This window comes from Taudactylus pleione, unplaced genomic scaffold, assembly GCF_031769625.1.
Source record: "Taudactylus pleione unplaced genomic scaffold, aTauple2 ptg000162l, whole genome shotgun sequence".
Lineage (NCBI taxonomy): Eukaryota > Metazoa > Chordata > Amphibia > Anura > Myobatrachidae > Taudactylus > Taudactylus pleione.
Window position 1 is genome coordinate 466,625 of NW_028284564.1, and position 22,050 is coordinate 488,674.

Below are 22,050 nucleotides of genomic sequence, written 5' to 3' on the forward strand. Positions count from 1 at the left end.
AGTACTGCCCCCGTGGTTATGCCTCTGTAGTAGTGCCCCCATATAATGCCCCTGTAGTGCCCCCATATAATGCCCCTGTAGTGCCCCCATATAATGCCCGTGTAGTGCCCCATATAATGCCCCTGTAGTGCCCCCATAGTTATGCCCCTGTAGTAGTGCCCCCATAGCTATGCCCCTGTAGCAGTGCCCCCATAGTTATGCCCCTGTAGTGCCGCTTGTACAAAAAAAACCCTCTTACCTTAATCCCTGCTCCTGCCGCCGTCCTGTCCGCCCGGCTGCTCCTCGGAACTATGGGAGACACGTCATGACGTCTCTCCCATAGTGCGCATGGAGATAGCCGGAAGCTGGAGTTCAGAAGAGAACTCCAGCCTCCGGCTAACGCGGCGCTGCAGGGAAGGAGCCGGGTGCCTGCTGGTAATTACATCTCAGCGAGCGTCCGGCTTAGAGCCTCCCTGCGGCGCCGGGCTGGAGGTTACTGACTGGTGCAGCGGGTGCGCCGCTGCACCTGGCGCCAGTGACATCCATTCCTGGGGGTAATGGACGGACAGCCGGGGACGCAATGATTCATATGCATGCCCGGCTGTCCGTCCATTACCCCCAGCAATTTCATTTTTAACCCATGTGGGGTAATTCACCCCTGTTCCCCGACCACTGCTGTAGAGCATCTGCCCACCTATTGTTTGCTTCAAAATATACAGATAAAGAGCCACTTAATGTAACTTAATTCAGTCATGAAAAGTTATAACAGGGGACTTCTCATTATTGGGGGTCCCGCCTTACAGTGTTGGTTACAGGACTTTCCAGAGCAGTGAAGAACAAAGAGAAACGAGATATAATGGTGTTATATATGTATTGAAGAAGTTTCTGTTTGGCTTCAACCAAATCTGCACAACTTTGTGGCCATGTAAGTCAGCTTCTGCAAATATCCATTTCTTCTTTGGGTTCCCTAGGGTCCACAGGAATTACCTTGGGATATATAGTTGGACAGCATCCAATGCACCAAACGGCAACGCTTTGGAGCTCCCAGCATGCACTGGTCCTCCCCCCTATATACCCCGTCTCCAGCCACAGGCATTCAGTTGTTTTGTTTGGTGCGTGGCAAGACCCACCTGTTATAACAGCGGGACTGCTAGGCAATCCTAGGCTTTTTTCTTTTATGTTTTACCTTAAGTTTATGAAACTTCAGAGTTTGGCGGTACCAGCGCAGGTAATGGCGCTCTACTGCGGCTCCATCTACCTCCGCCGACGCACCAGTATCGCTGTAAGCCCTGAGCTTCTTGGCAGGACTCAGCGTGGCTTAGCTGGCGGCCTATAGACACTGAGGTCCGGGACTGCGGTCGGGTAATGGAGATGTCGGGTAAGGATTCCCCTCGGGGAATCATGTGCAAAGCAGTCCCTTGCCTCTGGTGTTGAGACGCATCATAGGCGGCTGCGGGTGAACGACGTTCTGCGATTCCTCGCTAAGGTGGCTGGGACCATATCGTCTGTTGCAGGAGACAGGTGGTAAGGTGCACTATAGCACTCTAGTGAATGTCTTATTACCGTGTTCTGCAGCGTTCCCTGGCTGACAAAATCGCATCTTAGGGGAATATAAGGCGCTCCTGCCCGCCAGACACAAACTTCCGAGGAAGTCCCTGCGTCCGGTTTTCTATTGACCACCTCGTGTGTGAGACGCTCGCAGGTCAGCATTTGGCCGTGCACTGCTACAGTGGTCTCAGAGGTTGGACTGTCTCCCTTTATACTCTCCCTCAGGGTTTGGCATATAGCGCACTCTATATCCTACCATCTCCCTCCGGGGGCCAGTCAGTTGATTCAGAGTCCATATTGCTGTGGCAAATGTGAGTATTTATGCAATGTATGTGACTATAAACGCTAGCTGCTGTGTGTACACTGCCTGTTTGACACTCACTGTGTTTCTCCTCATCGCTCTGAAGGTGTGTGGGGTGTTTCATGAAAGTCATATTGCATATATACTGTATGACTTATACATGTACAAATGTATAAATGGTATAAAGGTACAGGTAAGAAGGAGCATGTAAGTCCTGTGCTGCAGGCTTATCTGAGCAGGTTGTTAACTAGGATGGATTGTGTAGTACTGTTGTAACAGCTACTTTAGGTCTCTGGTACACCTACACCAGCACTAGAGCCAACTGTGTAGCCGCTTGGTCTCAGATTTTGTCACACTTTGTGGACAACAGCCACAGAAAGCACAGGCTCTGGCTGCAGTACCTCATGCTACAAGGTGTTCACAACATTTGTGTTCTCCTATGTATATGCCCCACATGAATTCCTGTTGGGTTTATTCTACTGCTCACTCTAGTCAGAGTATGCCACTGTCTATAGCCTCTCCACAGGCAGATTAATAGCGGGGGAGCAGGGGCATAGGGTTCGTCACCCATGGCCTTTAGAGTCTGACTCTGTCTCCTCATCAGACTCCGGTACGAGGAGTAATGGGTCTGTCTCGGTGAAAGAAGACCATTCGTTCCTAGTGGATGTCCCCTCTCTGGAAGAGCGGAGAATGTCCTCAGTATGGAGGAAGAGGAGGTTCCATTGACGTCTAGGGAGCCAATCTTTAGACTTCAGAAGGTGATTAAGAATTATTGTTCTTAGTGCTGATGACTCTCAGGTCTGAATCCTTTTTTATGCTATCTGGAATATAAACCTCTCGATCTCTCGTTACCCATGTTGTTTTGCCAGGCTAACGAATGAGAGTTCCCCAAAGATGCTCATGTAACGCAGGAGCACTATACTATCCATTCCTGCAGTATCCTCTTTATAAGGGGTTAAAGATAAAAGACTGAAGAGTTTTCATTAGCTAGAGCTACTACCAGACCAGCTGTAGCCTGAGTGGCCAGAGCTATGGAGGATTGGACAATGTCTCTGGAGTAACCAGAGAGTAGCAGTTTTCTTTCACTGGATGAGAGAATAACTGGGATGGGGGAAGCCGTTATTTACTCTTGTTTTCTGGCTTCTAAGGTCTGTGCAAGCTCAGGGCAGGCCATAGACCACTATGGCTAGAGGATCTGACAGCGGGCTAGCCCAAGATATCTGGGTCGCCCAAGTGCCCTGCTTTCAAGCCAGATGGAAGGCTACTGTCTGGGGAGTAAGGGCCTGATTCAGAGCCGGACGCTCTGACAAGAGCGCTCGCTCTGAATCAGGGCCCTCCTACCTAATATTGTAGCGGCCTCCTAGCCGCTCGCATAGCTGTGGGTGACCACCCACAGCTTATGCGAGCGGCCAAAAAGATGGTCGCGATGGTCAAGACCATCGCGACCATCGGGCTTGCGACGAGACCCTGCGGTAGGGTCTCGTTGCCGCAAGCTCAACGGGAACGCCTCCAGAGCCTCAGCCTACCGGGAGTCTGTTGGGGCCCTCCTGGGATCAGGAGTTATAGTCCCTGTGACGCAACAGGGAAGGGATTATTATTGGTATTAGTTTTTGAATCAGAAACCCAATTGGTCACACCACCCTATACTGAATCTAAGGTAACAGATTCATCAAGGTGTCTAAATTCCACTCTACGGCCAATTGGGCTGGCAATGGAGCCTGGAGACTTCATGGTCTCATTGGAGATACAGGATGCATATCGGTATCTCCTGATTGCAAGATCCCACCAAGCCTTTTTCAGGTTGGCTTTAGATCAGCAACATTTGAAAGTTCAGGCTCCACCCTTCGGTCTAGCCACAGCCCTTCTGGTGTTTAGTAAGATAATGGCAGTCATGACAGGTCATTTCAGAGGAGTCAGAATACTGCCATATCTAGACGACCTCCTGATATTGGCACAATCTCAGGAGATGTTACAATGGCTTCGAGGTCCATAGGGTACTGGCCTCAGATGGGATCTGTTCCTAAGCTTTTTTGTCACAGATTCCCTCTTCGCTTGTTGAGTGTTTCCTGTGTACATGACACTTCCTTCTTCACTCTCTGTCTCTTGCTGCAAGGCTTGGTTATGAACTGCATGCCTGAGGATGGGGGCGGAGTATATAGGGGGGAGGACCAGTGCATGCTGGGAGCTCCAAAGCTTTGGTGTTTGGTGCATTGGATGCTGTCCAACTATATATCCCAAGGTAATTCCTGTGGACCCTATGGACCTCGAAGAAAAATATTTATCAAAATTTATGTTATACCATAATTCTGTATTTCAAAGTCCCTCTGTCACAGTTTGAAATTGAAAGGACTTTCACCCCACTCCTCAGTCTGGTCTTTGATACACTTATCATTCCTTTATGTAATTGCTTGTAAATGTTAAATGCTTTTAATCCAATTGCAGAAAATGTGCTATGGATAGGTTATTACTGCTCCCACTATGTGCAATATGACCCATACAGACAGACTGCTGTAAATCATGTACTATATAAATATAAATATATACATTTTGTTTTTGTTTTAGATTCTGTGGAAGCAGGAGAGAAACTTATTCAAACAGCCCTGGATACATTTGGGAGAATAGGTAACCACTTATATATATATTTTTTTACCTTCCATTAGTTAACTTGGCGATGAGTGCAAGAAACTATTCTAAAAACACAAATTAAGTGATTTCCATGAGCTGCAAATAAATGTTAAGTCTGAACACTAACATTTTGTGTAACTGATTTCCAGACCATTTCATTGACTTGTTTATTGATGTTGTCTTCAAATGTTGTGTTTATCTCTGTTTGTCAATACTTTATCAGCTCCAGAAGATGAACATTTTGAGGATCCATAAAAAGTGATGCAAGGTTTAAAATCTTTTCAAGTTTGCAGAAACTTTTGTTTAACTTAAGTATGCTATTATAAACTTAGATACAAGTGGAAAAATAAAGAAAAAATTAGTCTTAATGCCATGATGACTGCTGGTTAATAGAGGTCAATCATTGCCTAGATGAAAATAATCTGTATACATGGTTTGTCCTGCTTAATACACTCGTATTCTGGATACAGTACAACATGCTCTATATTGTGCAGGTATTTCACTTTTGTTGGCAGTTCGGCTACATGCTGTTTTTAAGCATATTATTTCAGGATCACTATTTTCATGTAAGGACACTTAGTCCAAGTATTTTTTGTCATTGTTATTAATATATCTACAGTATGCATACTTTTATTATTATTATCATTTATTTATATGGGGCCACGAGTGTTCCGCAGCACCTTACAATGTACATAAACAAATAGGTGACCAATGACTTACAGAACAATACAATATACTACAGGACATGGATAATATGCATAGCTACATTAGCAACCATAACACCCACATAAGCAGCAGAGCATAAGCAACCTAGTGTTAGTGCCCTAGTGGTGAGCAAAAAGTAGATGAAAGTAAAATAAGGAGAAGCACAAGAGGGTAGAGGGTCCTGCTCGTAAGAGCTTACATTCTAAAAGGGAGGGGAAGACAAACAGGTGTGACACAGATGGGGTAGACGGGGAGGAATGAGCATGTTGCAGCGTATTAGGATGACAGCTGGAAGGCTTTGATTAAGTAGTGGGTCTTGAGAGCCCGTTTGAATGATTGAAGAGAGGTGGAGACATTACAAACTGTGTTTGCTCTGTTGTTGTTTTGAATATAACCACATTCTATAGGAAGTTGGTTAAAAGGTTGACAATGTCTAGATAGACACCAGATGTTAGACTGGCAATAAGTAGACGGTGACTAAAGGTTGACACACAAGAGGTCGACATGGAAGAATGTCGACAGTATCAAACGGTCATCATGAAAATGGTTACACACAAATGGTCAACACACTTTTTTTTTTAGATTTAGGCACTTACCCCAACGGTTAGGCTCCAGGAGGGAGGGTTAGGGTTAGGCACTTATCGGAGGGTTATGGTGCATACACACGGTCAGATTTTTCTTTAGATCTGAACGATAACGATTTAAAAATCGTTCATATCTGAAGGTAAATCTGACGTGTGCAACGATGGACGTTGCACACGTCAGTTTTGGACAATTTCCATTCATTTTAATACAGTCAGTAATCGTTAAATCGTTTGCAAATCGTTCATCTGACATATCTGACTGTGTGTATGCACCATTAGGGTTAGGCACTAGAAGGGACAGTTAGGGCCAGGCACCTACCTCGACGGTTAGGGTTAAGCACTAGGAGGGAGGGTTAGCGTGAAGATTAAGGTTAGAAAAAAACAAACCATGTGTTGCCCATTTTCGTGTCACCATTTTGATCATGTCGACAATTTGTACCTGTCGACCTTTTTCCATGTCGACATTGTGTGTCAACCTTTGTCCATTTCGACCTTTTGTCCCTGTCGACCTATTGCCTGTCTAACATCTGGTGTCTATCTAGACATTGTTGACCTTTTAACTGTATTTCTTTTATTCCACACCTGTGGAGTTCATAGAGTATAACCCAGGGGTGGGCAATAAGCAGCCCTCCAGCTGTTGTTGAACTACAAATCCCAGCATGCATTGTAACATTTTTTTGCATGGCCAAATAGCAAAACTGTTGCAAGGCATGCTGGGATGTGTAGTTTTACAACATCTGGGGGGCCGCTTATTGCCCACCCCCAGTCTTAACCTCACAACCAGGCTCTCCATATTTATACTCAGAAGATGCCTCCATGCATACTAATGACACTAATAATGGTTATTACTGCTATACTAATGTTGGTGAAGTTAATCCCAGTCTCAAAGATTACTTAACTATAGTCCAGCATTGAGGTTGTTTGGTGGGTCTCCCAACGCTTTGCACCTTTCGCTGCTCAGTCTGCTCCTACTGTACATGCTGCTTCTGGCAGCATATGGATGGCGGATTACACACTGTTTCTGAATGAAGACCGATTTGCCAGAAGCATAGAGATTTCCATGTTCTCCTGTCAAGCTGCTTCATTTAGTTTCTTCCGCTTGTTTGCACCTGTAGGCTAACGCTGCCTATCCACAGAGTGAGGACGATACTCTCTGAACGATGTACCATGGCCTATGTAAACGTTTGGGAGCATGTTTTGCTTATAATTTATCTGGGTGGAACTGAATAACCGTTTTGAGTGGATTTCTATTAGGGGTGTGCACCGGCCACTTTTCGTGTTTTGGATCTGGATCTTTCTTCATGTTTTGGATCTGGATTGGTTTTGCCAAATTTTGTTTTGGGTTCTGGGTTTTGTGTTTTGGATCTGGATTTTTTCTTAAAAAATAAAAAAAAACGCTAAAATCACATAAAATGGGCCTTTTTTTGTTCCTACGCTATTAATAACCCCAATAACATTAATTTCCACTCATTTCCTGTCTATTCTGAACACCTCACAATATTGTTTTTAGGCCAAAAGGTTGCACCGAGGTAGCTGGATGACTATGCTAAGCGACACAAGTGGGCGGCACAAACACGTGGCCCATATAGGAGTGGCACTGCAGTGGCAGACAGGAAGCCAATGAGCGTTATGGTGCCCATTTGCGTGTAGCACGGACCCGGGAGATCCGTGCTACATGCATCTGTGTGATTGGCACAGAGCAATGACGGGTCCGTGAGACCCGTCTGTGCTGCTGTGGTAAAAAAAAAACTGTGTAAAAAAAGAAAAAAATGGCGTGCCCCCCCCCCCCCCCCAAAAAAAAGAGCAACCAGCCCCGGGCATTAGTGACCCAGTGCTGGGTGTGCTTAAATACAGGGGACAAATAACGTAGGGGTCCCCTGTATTCTGCACAACCAGTTCTGGGCTCTGATCCGGTCCTGGTTCTGGAAATACAGGGGAAAACAATGAGTAGGGTTCCCCTGTATGTTCCAGAACCAGCACTGGACTTTTTCTAGCGGGGGGCTGATGCCACAGCCAGGGGAGCCCTTTCACCGGGCCCCCCAGCCGCAGCATCAGCCCTGACCGCTAGTCGGCCCAAGCCAGGGATCCCTGGAGAGCTGGCGGGTTGATACTGTGGTTCGGTGTAAATAAATAATATCAAACATTGTCTTTACAAGTAAAACTGCAAGTCCCAGCAAGCCTGCCCTGCATGCTGGTACTTGGAGAACCACAAGTACCAGCATGCAGGGCATTAAGGGCCCACTAGTACCTGTAGTTCACCTGTAAAAACTACGTACTAGTGGGCCGTTAATGCCCTGCATGCTGTGTGCTGCATGCACACCACACTATCAACCCGCCATCCACCGGGGATAGCCCCGGGCTATCAGCCTGGGCCTGGGGTGCCCTGGAGAGGGTGACCCCTTTAATGGGGGGGGTCCCCACCTCTCCAGAGATCCCCGGCCTGGGCTGACTAACGGTCAGGCTGAGGGGGCCCGGTGAAAGGGCTCCCCTGGCTGTGGCATCAGCCCCCCGCTAGAAAAAGTCCAGTGCTGGTTCTGGAACATACAGGTGAACCCTACTCATTTTTTTCCCCTGTATTTCCTGAACCAGGACCGGATCAGAGCCCAGAGCTGGTTGTGCAGAATATGGGGGACCCCAGCGCTGGTTCTGACTAGCCCGGTGCTGGTTGTGCTCAAGTACAGGGGACCCCTACGGCGTTTGTCCCCTGTATTTAAGCACACCCAGCACTGGACACTAATGCCTGGGGCTGGTTGCTCTATTTTGGGGGGGGAGGGACGCCATTTTTTTTTTTTTTTTTTCCTTTACACAGGTTTGTGTGTTTTCTCACAGACACGTCAGTGCTCTGTGTCAATGACACAGATGCAAGTAGCACGGATCTCCTGGTCCGTGCGTGCATCTGTGTAATTGAAATATACAGCAGCACAGACGGGTCTCACTGACCCATCTGTGCTCTGTGTCACTGTCAATCACACAGATGCATGTAGCAAGGATCTCCCGGGTCCGTGCTACATGCAAATGAGCACCATAATGCTGATTGGCTGAGAGCCGTGACAGACGGCTCTGTCAGCCAATCAGCACTTTGCCCATTAAAGGCAAAGGCATTTTTTTTAAATGGCCGATCGAGGCAAAACCTCGATATCCTACAGCAGATCTCGAGGTTTTGCCTCGGGAAAGGGATCCGGGGCAGACAGGGAGATCCGAGCTTGAGCTCGGATCGCCCCGGATCCCAGAAGTTCGGGTGGGTTTGGTTCTCAGGGAACCGAACCCGCTCGTCCCTAATTTCTATTAATGTATATTAAGTCGTTGCTCTTGATCAAATATTTTTTTTTAAAACGGAACAAAACTTTTAAAAATGAGACAGGACACTGTACTTTAGACTGGTCTCATCACCTGTGTTTCTTAAAATCTGATGCCAGGCAGTGATGTTTCTTTTATAGTACATTTGTAGTGTTCATTAAGATTAATAATTATATGGCATCACTAATAAATGCTTATATATGGGATAATGGCCCACATGCTGTAAATTACTGTGGCAGAGGCATTCTGTGACCATCGAAAAGCACATGGAATACTTTTTATGTAGGTCACAGAAATCCGATGTGACTTCTTTTATGCCTATTACGGTAGCTTACAATAGAGAGTGCATTATTTGTTAGTAATACACATATTTTCCCAATGAATATGGAAATAATGAGATCAGAACTCACTCCCCAATTATATGACATTACATCAGAACTCACTGTTTATATGAATATTGCTATTCTTTAGTGAAATAAAAGTATATAACCTGAATTAATTTATACATGATATTATATATTGTATAACTTGGTAGCAGCTTGATCTGTCCTTTAACACTCTGTTAATTTATAGTGTTAATTTTTTTTCTTCTGTTATATTAACATTTTGCCCATTTTTCTTTTACAGATATTGTTATAAACAATGCTGGGTAAGTAACCTTCATTGGGATTTTCCTTTAATTCAGTGTTGATGTAGGAATGAGCTGTGTTCTCCAGTCATTTTTACTTTTGTAGCATTTTTCACACTACATACCCACAACATAGCTTTCAAATGGAGTTTCTACCATTCTCTTGTGCTGTCTAGTATGTACAGATTAGCATCACACACTGCAGATTTACCTCTCATCTTGCTGTTATCTTGTCATCTATGTAGCAGAGTACAGGCTAATGATATAGGACAACAGCTGTGCAAAACTCTGTACCGGATTGCTCAATCAAGATAATTTTCATGCAGAGAATACAGATCATTATTCTGAGATTTTTCCTGCATTAGTTGAAGGGCTGGGAAGAGAATTGATATTTGTGGGTATTTTTGGGCTTTGGTTTTTTTTTAAAACTTTTTAATAATTACCAGACCGGTAATGTAATTTTCCCATACACAGGAGTAGCTATCTGTACTGTAAAATAACGTTCTGTCCATGACTGATGTAACAGCAAGCTGTTTGCTGATCACATTGTATTCCCTAATCACCCTTCTAGTATGCTACCTGGTCTGAATTTCAAGTTCACAGATGCAAAACCTATACATCAGAGGAAACCCATTAAGTTTGCAGTTTAGTGGAACGTGAAAGTTATGTCTGATATATAATTATATTATGGCCTATAATAAAAGCAGAGACGACAGTTTGACAGATAGCATTACGATACCTTGTTGTAATAGGCTACTGGGTGTGTATAATATTTTACAAATGCTTCACAAATTGTGAAGTTAAACTTGACTCCTGTAACCACCAGTTAAAAAGGGAATTTAGTTTATTAGACTAATATTTAAATCCGACTAATATTGATTAGACCGTTTTATAAAATAAGCTACATTTACCTATAATGGAAATCAAACCTGAATAAAAAATATATCTATATTGTGTCTAAAACAGAGGTACCTGGTGCAGCCTGCAGCCAGCGCGATAGCTCCAGAATTGTCAAAATTGCAGCTTTGCACCAACTGATGACTCATGGACCTCCAATTTTATTTATTTCCAAGGTGAAATAGTCACATAGATTCTTAGACAAAGAGCAGAACGGAAAAAAAAAGAAAATTGTTAAGAGAATCTGTGTACCAAAATAACATTAAGCAATCAGGACAGTCTTGAACTTGGATTTTTTTTTTTTGGTGTTATGCAAAACAAATTGGGCGAAGGCCAGAGGAAGGAGGTGGAAGGGGCAGCCCAGGTGGGAAAGAGAATCAGAGAGGCTGTAGTGAACCAAAACAATTAAATTACTCCCTAAGAGACAGGTTAAGTAATGTATGTAAAAAAAGGCATTGACAGAAATGTTAAATGTATTTGGGTACTGACACCATTCTCGGGTAAAGCTATTATCCAGCGCTTTTAAAGCCGCTGCAACAGCGGTTTCAGCTTCTGGATTTAAAGGGGCAATAATATTAATTACATATTTTGTATTTAATAATATTACCCTTTTGAATTCAGCATCCGAAACTACTGAAGTAAATTTACCCCCAGGTAAATTTTACCTGTCCAAATTGAGAACAGAGGCTATTCATAATCAGTGAGGTAGCAATTAATCTTATTGTGCTTACATAGATGTATCCTACAAGCTTGGTCTGCTTACAGTCAACAATGAGCAGATTCAAGACATTTAAATATACACGATTTTTCATACAGAATTGTGATATCCCAAAAATAATCATTTGGGGGGGGGGGGGTATTCAAGAAGAAATATGGGATGTAAAAGAACCCAAACGAGATTCTGTGCTTGAAATTCTGCTACTAGCACATGTAGGTTAAAAAGAAAAAAAAAAGATATAGAAAGACTATGATCTTTTCAAAAAGCCAAGTATAATAATTCATGACAGACTTGCTTTAGGCAAATCTGGTTTAAGCGGATGTATGAAGCACTACGCAGTATGAGATAGACCATCAAGCTTATGTAGGCTGAAGTAGAGCCTGATCTTAGTTCTTTTGACCCCACAGAATTTAGATATTCACAACTAGTCAGGGGAACACCAGCAAGGCAGTCAGACCTATTCACTTGTGTTAAATAAAAGTAATCTTATTTTGTAGTAAATTGCAAATAAAAATTTTTGAGAAAACAGAGTGTTCTTGTTATAGTTTATTTGTATAATAACACTACATTACGTAGCATTTTCTAGAATAATTTGCCTCAATACCTGCACCATACTCACAACCATACAGGGAGAAGATATAAATTCCACATAGATATTGCTCTGGACATATTCAAACGGGATGTACAGTATATACTCGAGTATAAGCCGAGTTTTTCAGCACATTTTTTGTGCTGAAAAAGCACCCCCTCGGCTTATACTCGAGTCATGCCCGCATGGTACGCTACTCAGCTGCACCGTGTGTGTAGCGCTGACCGGACGGAGTTCAGTCAGCACTACACAGTGCCAAACACACAGCCACCGGAGCCAGCAGCTGTGTGTGTGTTGTAATCAGCAGCCGATGAGAGTCTGTCAGACTTTCAACGGCTGCTGCTGCTCCTACTGCGGGAGCCATCTTCCGGCTCCCGCAGTGGGTAATGGGAGAGACGTCGTCATGATGACGTCTCTCCCATAATGCAAAGCGGCCAGAGGAGCCAGTAGCAGTGTCGGGACCAGGAGCGGGGTTTCAGGTAAGTATTCTACTGGGGGGGGCTACTACTGGGGGCAGTACCAAGGGGGGATTAATACTGGGGGCACTACCAGGGGGGATATTGCTACTGGGGGCACTACCAGGGGGGGTATTACTACTAGGGGCACTACCAGGGGGGGTATTACTACTGGGGGCACTATCTGAGGTGGAATATTAATACTGGGGGCAGTGCCAGGGGGGGATTAATACTGGGGGCACTACCAGGGGGGGTATTACTACTGGGGGCACTACCAGAGGGGGAATATTACTACTGGGGGCACTACCAGAGGGGGAATATTACTACTGGGGGCAGTACCAGGGGGGGATTACTACTGGGGGCAGTACCAGGGGGGGATTAATACTGGGGGCACTACCAGGGGTGGATATTGCCACTGGGGGCACGACCAGGGGGGGTATTACTCCTGGGGGCACTACCAGAGGGGGAATATTACTACTGGGTACAGTAGCAGGGGTGGGATTACTACCAGTAGCTGCTGCATTTCCCACCCTAGGCTTATACTCGAGTCAATAAGTTTTCCCAGTTTTTTGTGGTAAAATTAGGTACCTCGGCTTATATTGGGGTCGACTTATACTCGAGTATATACGGGTAGTTATAATACCGGCGCCGGAATCCCGACACCTGTCATAATCCCGGCGCTGGCATCCTTATGGTAAGTAGTAGGGTTAAGGGGAGGATTAGAGGTTGGGGTTAGGCACTAGTGGGGGTTAAGGTTAGGCACTAGGAGGGGAGGGTTAAGTTTAGGCTGCGGAGGGAGGAGGTTAGGGTTAGACGGAGGGGGAGGGTTAGGATACCTACTGATAGGTGTATGTATCTTAACTCGGTCGTGATGCCGGCATCTGGATTCTGTCCGCCGAGATCCAGAGCGCCGTCATCCCGTACCCAACCCATGCAAACCCATGTACCCAGACCTGGGAGCAACTTTACTATCCACTATGCAACCATTGCTAGTTTAATGGTTCCTGTATTAGTTCTACTACAGTATCTAATGGCCTCCAATTTGAAAACTATTAAAAAGGAGGTAGAGTTTCAAGACCTCTTACTTCTATTTATTTATTTTAAATCTATTTTTCTTATTAGGATTTCCATAGGGAAATACAGAGTAATCAAAGCATTGTAATGAACAACATTAATGCGGAATAACACTAAGTCATAATACAGTGATAACTGGAGTCTAGTAGTCAAGCAGTGGTAGGCATCCAGTTCAGGATCCAAGATACAATGACTATGCTACAATAAAACATTGAAACTAATAACATAGTAGATATACATAGAAAGGGAGGGTGGGGGGTGAGACAAGGGAAGGCAGTCAGGGAAAAAGGAGGGGAATGATTAATGGAAAACATACAATGCATTGCAGGAAGTAAAGCGTATGCTTGGTCCCTGGTAGGGTCAATGGCTGTGGAAAGTACATTTTGCATAAAACAATATAAAGTATATAAGGGAATATACAGAGCACATAAAACATATAAAATAACAGGTCAATAAATGTAAATTAAGGTGAGTTTGAGAGCAACCAACGTTGTAAGGACCAGTCTGTAGATTCACTTAGTTTGAAAATATGGTCCTGAGACAAAGAATCCAACTTATCAATATAGTGACCCCACTTATTGTAAAATGTGTGCAGTACTTTGACATCAGGTTGGGTTGCAACCAATATTATATCAAAATATAATAATTGGAGTGCTTTCATCACAACTTCCTGTAGAGTTGGAGAAGAACACTTGGTCCATGTAATCAAAATGCTTATTTTGGCTAAACTACATAGGACTGTAATTAGGGGGATTACAGTTTTTCTTTTTGTAGGGCCGAGATCCCAATTCAAAAAGTTTGCACATAAACATAACAAAGGGTCTGGGTGCAGTTGTAGAGAGCACATATCATTTATAGACCCAAGGATTTTATTCCAAACTGTCCTTATTTTTCCACAATCCAAAAAGCAATGTAAAACATTTGCAGTAGAATTATGGCATTTTACACACACGTCAGTTTCAGAAAAGACCAGGTGTTTCCGCTGTACTGGTGAGATGTAAGCTTGGTGAACTAAGCGAGTGTGGACTTCTTGTAAGTAGGCTTTTGTAGGACTTTCATAGTGCAGTCAAAATATTTAAAAAAAAAAAAAATCGCCTTGTGAGGATAATGAAGTAATCTGTTTTTGCAAACTAGCTAACAAGTTAGACAAAAAGGAAGGGGATTGGGCATTTATAAGGACGTGGTATAAGTATCTTCTTTTGTATGAATTGGTACTAGTGAACTCAAGTAATAAGACTAAATTAATGGAGGAGGTTTTCGGGTGTATCGCTGTGGTGTGTGAGGAAATAAAATGGCAGGCTTGCAAATACATGAAGATTTTCGGGGAAGATTGTATTGGGTTTTTACGTCAGAAAATTGTCAGATTGTGTCTCTGGGATCAAACATTTTGGAGGTGATCCTGAGACCTTAATCTCGCCTATGGGCCGTATTCAGGGCCTGATTCAGAGCCGGATGCTCTGACAGAGTGCTCGCTCTGAATCAGGGCCGGCCTTCTGCTTTTTTAGAGCGACGACCTGGCCGCTCGCATAGCTGTGGGTGACCACCCACAGCTATAGCGAGCAGCCAGGAAGATGGTTGCGATGGTGAAGACCATCGCGACCATCGGGCTTGCGACGAGACCATTGTGGTAGGGTCTCGTTGCCGCAAGCCCCAGGGAGAGAGGGGAAGCAGATGTAGAACGTCTGGAGAGGAAGATGAGCTGAGCAGCAGCATTGAGAACTGATTGTAGTGGTGAGAGACTGGGAGGCCAGCTTGGAGAAGGTTGCAGTAGTCCAATCTGGTGATGATCAGTGAGTGGATGACGGTTTTAGTGGCATCCTGGGTGAGGAAGGGTCTAATCCTGGAGATATTTTTTAGGTGGAGAAGGCAGGACTGTGAGAGGTACTGAATATGTGGTTTAAATGAGAGGGAGGAGTCTAGGATAACTCCAAGGCAGCGCACTTTGGGGCTAGAGGAGATAGTTGTGCCATCAATAGATAATGAAATTGTGGGAAGTGAGGTAGTGGAAGAGGGTGGGAAGATGATCAGCTCAGTCTTAGACATGTTAAGTTTAAGAAAGCGCTGGGACATCCATAAAGAGACAGCAGAGAGACAATTGGAGATACGGGTAAGGAGCGAGGGGGAGAGCTCAGGGGTGGAAAGGTAAATTTGATTATCATCAGCATAGAGATGATATTGGAGGTCAAAGGAGTTAATGAGTTCACCTAAAGAGGATGTGTATAGGGAGAAAAGGAGAGGTCCAAGAACAGAACCTTGGGGAACTCCTACTGTTAGTGGAAGTGGGGGGAAAGAGGAGTCATGAGAGGAAACCGAGAAGTAACGATCAAGGAGGTAGGAGGAAAGCCAGGAGAGGGCAGTGCCACGTAAACCAAGAGAGTAAAGGATTTGCAGGAGGAGAGGGTGGTCTACAGTGTCAAATGCAGCAGAGAGGTCAAGGAGAATGAGCAGAGAGTAGTGGCCCTTGGATTTGGCAACAAGGAGGTCATTGCTGACTTTTGTGAGGGCAGTTTCAGTGGAGTGGTGAGAACAGAAGCCAAATTGAAATGAGTCAAGGAGGGAGTGGGAGGAAAGGAAGGTGGTAAGGCAGTTGTAAACAATACGCTCAAGTAGTTTGGAAGCAAAAGGGAGAAGAGAGATGGGTCGGTAGTTGGTAAGTATGTTAGGATCAAGGGTAGGTTTTTTAAGAATGGGGAGACAAGGGCATGTTTGAATGCAGAAGGGACAGTGCCAGATGATAGGGAGAGATTAAGTAGGTGAGTAAGATGGGAACAGGCAGAAGGAGACAGGTAACAGAGGAGACGGGAAGGGATAGGGTCAAGAGGGGAGGTGGAAGGAGGGGAGGACCTGATTAGGGCCATGACTTCCTCTCCCGAAACAGGGGAGAAGGATGTCAGGGTTGGTGAGGCAGAATTGGAGGGGTGGTTAGGGAAAGGAGGGGGAGGAGTCCTGAGGGTCTGATGGGATATGATGTCCTTACGTATGGAGTCAATTTTAGATGTAAAGTAGGTGGCAAAGTCAAGGGCGGAGTGTGAGGAGGGGAGGCGAGGAGGTGAAGGGCAGAGGGGGAGTTGAAAGTGGCAGAGACGCCGGGGGTTTGAGGACTGGGAGGAGATGAGGTTCTTGAAATATGTTTGTTTGGAGAGGGACAGGGCAGCACTGTAGGATGAGAATAAATTTGAAATGGAGGAAGTCAGCCTTAGAGCGTGATTTTCTCCACTGACGCTCGGCAATTCTTGAACACTTTTGCAGGTACCTGGTGCATTTGGAATGCCAGGGTTGTGGTGTGGACCTGCAAGGGTGAGTAGTTGTTGCCGGAGCAACAGAGTCAAGAGCAGAAGTAAGGGAGGAATTGTACAGGGAAGTAGCTCACTCTGGACAGGAGAGAGAAATGATAGGGGAGAGACAGTGTCAATAGCCTCAATGTTCCGCTTAGTAATGGTGGCCTTAGGAGGTAAAGGAGGGGAAGGAGAGAGGGATAGGTTAAAAGAGAGAAGGTTATGATCGAAGAGGGGGAATGGGGAATTGGAGTAATCAGAAATATCACAATGGTGAGTAAAGACCAAATCAAGTGAGTGCCCACTCACATGGGAGGGTGATGAGGTCCATTGGGCGAGCCCAAATGAAGAGGTGAGGGTAAGGAGTTTAGCTGCAGAGGATTCTGTGGGAATGTCAATAGGAATATTAAAATCACCTAGGATAATGGAGGGAAGTTCTGAGGAGAGAAAGTGAGGAAGTCAGGAAGCAAAGTTGTCAAGGAATTTGGAGGCTGAGCCAGGGGGACGGTAAATGACAGCTACTCTGATGTTTACTGGTTGGAAGAGGCGTATAGCATGAACCTCATATATTGGGAATGTAAGGGATGGCTTAGAGGGTATTAGCTGGTAGGAATAATTAGTGGATAGAAGGACCCCAACACCACCACCATGGCGACCCCCAGGCTGGGGGGTGTGGGAGAAGGTGAGGCCCCCAGTGGATAGAGCAGCGGGAGAAGTGGTGTCAGAGGGTGAGATCCAGGTTTCAGTAATGGCTAGGAGATTCAGGGAGTTGGAGATGAAAAGGTTAACGATACTGGATCAGAACCTCTATATACCCCTGCCTGTACCTTCTAAAATCCTTCCTATAAACCTCTAAGGATGATGCTAATTTGTTTACGCAGTCGTACAGTAAATAAAGACTTAGACCTGGAATCTGTGGTTCCAAAGCACAAGTGTTATTCAAGTAAAAGTTCAGACAGTTACACGCAATTGATCCAGACACAATTTAGGCGCAAAAGAAAATTTTACGGACCCAAGTACAGTATACATACGCAGCGCTTCCGGACCCGAAGATGGGCATCAGCAAGAGACCCCTCGTCATACAGCATTCAGCACGAAGACTAAGAACCCAGCGTTTGAGCGCGCACATTTATACCCCCCCAGAATAAACAGGACAATAGAGAAGTTTGTTGCTGATGTCATTGGTTCCCAGGGGAGAAGCATCTGTTACAGGGCATTTAACAGGCTGGTTCAAATAGACTCTCCCTGCCTCTAACAGCTGGGGATCTTTCCCTTCCCGCCCCCTGCAACATCCTAACAGTTGTTCATGAAATATACATTTTGTTGCTTGTAGGCTCTACGATCCATAACTCGAGAATGCATGATGCGATCTCCCCACCGATAACACCGGAATACTGTAAAAAGAGTACGCATCAGTACAAAACCAAACACGACTTGTTTAGCATGTACAATACCTTAGTTATCAAATATCTTTATTTCTCAGCATTTAAACTAACTGAACCAACTTAAATCATACACTTTAAAGCTTATTAAACCTTATGTGTGAATATGTAATGTGTGAGTATTTGGGGTTTGATATAAAGACGTATTAATGTGTGTATGAGGAAGGGTGCACTTAACTGTCACTAAGCGAACATCTTAACAGTGTGACATGCTGAGCCAGATAGTTCCACATGCCCACTCTGCCAGCAGTCCCCCCCACCTGTCCCAGGCTTCAAAAGAAAAACTCTTTATTCTCCCAGTCTATTGTGTGAAATGCAAATAGCCCAGCTACAAGAGACAGACCTAAGATGACACTCTAGTCTTTGAAATCATGTCATTGCAGGAAGCCTGCTAATGTAGGTGTGTATTCGAGCCAGACCACCTGTAGTGAGGGCAGACACTTTCCAGGAAGCTTATCTACACAAGCTAGTTGTCACGTAGTCATTTGCTTTATTCAGCTAATGCAATCAATATTGGCATACTGTAAAGTCATTTCTGAAATATATCCTTTATAATACGTAAAGTCATGAAATAGGCTTCTGGTGAATCGCCGTAACTTGCTAGTAGTATTATCGCCACATGCACTAAAGTGTGAGTTTATCTAAAATGGCGCTTAGGCGGCCATCTCGCAAAATGGCGTCTTGCGGCCAGTCGCAAGATGGTGTCGCTGCGATTCAATTTTAAACTGATCTTGTCTCAGCCAATAATCTAGTTTCGACAAGGTCATGAGTGGGGACCAGATTATTACAGACTGACCTGGCATTCCAGAGGGCACAGGATACAGAGACAGTGTTTGTGGGGGAGATGTGGATAAGATTTTCCCGGTTGCAATAACGTGGAGGTAAGATAAATTTGGGGGACCGATATGAATAGAGGTTAGTGATGGTGCAGGCACCTGAGCTAGAAAGGGAACCTGTTGGAGGTGGGCAGGGGGGGAGATATGGATGGCAGTGGGGTGAAGTGACAGGGAGAGGAGTGTAGGAGGAGGGTTTGGTGGCAAGATAGTAGGACGGAGGGGGGGTAGAACAGGAAGAAAGTGGAGTAATGGGAGAGGAGGGGGGAGAAGGGGAGGAGGAGGTGGCAGAGATAAGGGGGAAAGGATAAAGGTGGAAGCAGGGGGCAGAACAGAGAATGAGGTAGAGACTGATTGAAGGAAAGAGTTAAAGAAAACTTTGCCATGGTGTTTTAGAACATTATATATATATATATATATATATATATATATAATGTATGTGATAGATGACCCATTCGGATACCAACTGATAAATAAATAATACATTTTGCAACCATAGACTTCAAATTGATTTTGGTGCCCGGGTATACATATTAAGACATTTTGGTATTAAATATCATTTATAGTCTTTAAATATAAGAAACACACAAAGAAATATGGGAGCTGGTCTGCTTAGCACAGATCTTACTGGATCAAGCTGCTGCTCTCTCTGGGAGGGTTGCCAACCTCCAATAGAAAATCACAACACTATTTTAGAAAGAAATAAGCCCTTCTAATGAGATAGTGATGCTTAGTCCATATTTTAATCCATATCTCCCTCAGTCGTCTTTTTTTAAACCACATGGTGATTTTCAGTTGGTCAGTCTCTTAAATTAGATTAGTATATCTAGGTGTGTAAAAATTAACACCTGATTTGATCTCCAGTTTACAACAAATAGTTAATTTGATACAATTAAATGTCTCTACACTTTAAAAATAAACAAATATGTATATAATAAAATAAAACAATTTCTATGATAACCATGTTTATACATTTACATATAAAGATCGAGTGTAGAACACTTATAACATCAAATAGCAACAAATCTCCATATATATATATAAATCACTGAAGAATAGTACAATTTAATACAATTTTATTAAACTTTCATTTATTTGGTTCTCCCCTAGGATCGAACCCATGACCTCAAATCATCAAGCCGGTTCTCTAACCAGTACTCTATATGACTCTTTATAATACTGAAAGGGGCAATCAGGAAAGAAATAAGATTCTAAGTTTGGGATCAAATATTCTAAAGTATACACTTATATTAACACAAAGAGGGGTATTCAATATGAAACGTTAACTTCACTGTCGAATTTAACGTTTCATATTGGAGTTTTTTTCTGCGTTAAGGTATGGTGCGCATTCCCGCTTATCCCCGTATTCAATATTAAATTAACGGGAAACTCCGAAGTTGGATTTGTATAAAGTTACAAATTTTTCCTTAAAATAATTGTAAGACCCCCCTAAAGTTGTAAAAACATGGGGGAACACTATGGGTACCCCCGTTTTAGCCTTTAATTGAAAGTCGGGGATTTAAATAGCCGCAGCAGGTGTTTTTTTCCCGACATTGAATAAGTGATGCAGAAGAGCACTTAGGTTATTTTTTTCATTTTTTTAAGTGGTCCCATCAAATTTGGGGTACACGAAAATGGGTACTAGCATATTTTGATGTCCCTAAAGTAATTTTTTTTAAATTCTATTGTAGAAAACATCTGCCGCATACTTGCAGAATAGCCCTGAACCTATTTCCCTATTGTTAAACAATTTTTTCCCATTTTTATTTTTTCACCCCAATTTTTAAATTAATTTTTTTGGGTGTCCCTATTTTAGTTATTTTTTTACTTTTTTTTGACAGTTCTTTCCCAGGGGTGCAGGCTATTTTTTTTAAGCCTGCACCCCTAAACCCCAATTCTGCACTTTTTTTCCACACCTATTCAATGGTGAAAACTTATCCCTGTTTTTTTCAAAACTGCGATAAGTCTTTGAAATTCAATACGGTGTAAAAGTCAAACCTGCAATAATGACGTCATACCTATTAACGCAAATATGTTGTTATCGCACCCATATTGAATACCCCTGAAAGTCTTATATTTAAAATCACAACAATATTTTAGAAAGAAATAAACCCTTCTAATGAGATAGTGCTGCTTAGTCCATATTTTAATCACATAAAAAAGGGGCACATAATTAATTATAATGTCACAATAACATATAAAATTAGCACATATAATACAAATAAAAACCTTGTAATATTAATGTGGATCCACAATATTAAAATATTCAAAAAATAATTAGATGAAAAAAAAGGAAAGTCGTTTGTCCAATTCCTTGTTGATAGTCAGAAAAAAATATATTCAACGGCTTAATTCTTGATATATCTTTATATTGAAAAGTATAGCCCATATATCCAACATATATTGTATTTAGATTAGAAATGTCCAGTGATGGTTAGTAGTGATGATATTAGTAGTCTGTATTAAGATCTAAAAACCTTTTCCATCCGGAACAAATATAGTCAGTATTTAGGTACATTTAGTAGTGTTAGTAATACAAAACTTCATCCTATGTGCTTGGTTAGTACATGCTTATATCACATGCAAGGCTCATTTAAAGGGTCCCCCTTCACATTCACTTAGTGTTTATAATAAGCAGCTATGTATTTAAATTCAATTGCTGCATATAAGGCACATAGTCCTATCCGTGGCAGACTTGCATTTGCAGGTACCGGTACCTTATTATAAATTCCTCCTTATGCAGTCAGTTCCCCACGGTGGTCAGCGTGTGTAGCGTTTAGATTCTGAAGCGGGGATCACAGGTAGATTGATAATGCGTTTCTCCGCCTCCATTAGTACTCAGCGGCTTCCTCAGATGATTACCTACTCCTCAAGCGCCTTTATTTATACTTCTGGCACTTTCAATTAGACATAGTGCCGCGTGTGTATACCAAGCACTTCCGCGTGTCAAGCTTCACTTTCATTATTATCATTATTCGTCCGGCGGCCATTTTTCTTTTTATACCAAGCCTCATTCTCATTATTATCCAGGCTTCTGGCGGCCATAGAGCTGACTAACCAAGCCTCCTTGTCATCTCCGGTGGTCATAATACCCACAATT

General features: G+C 43.5%; 1 protein-coding gene across 1 annotated transcript in view; it reads left to right on the forward strand.

Annotated features, from left to right (window-relative positions):
* The window catches only part of HSD17B4 (hydroxysteroid 17-beta dehydrogenase 4), a 305,815-nt gene that overhangs the window by 74,663 nt on the left and 209,102 nt on the right, over window positions 1-22,050 (forward strand). The window contains exons 4-5 of the mRNA XM_088475153.1: window positions 4,391-4,450; window positions 9,667-9,688. Of these exons, the coding sequence (XP_088331279.1) occupies window positions 4,391-4,450; window positions 9,667-9,688 (82 nt within the window). The remainder of the gene's footprint in view (window positions 1-4,390; window positions 4,451-9,666; window positions 9,689-22,050) is intronic.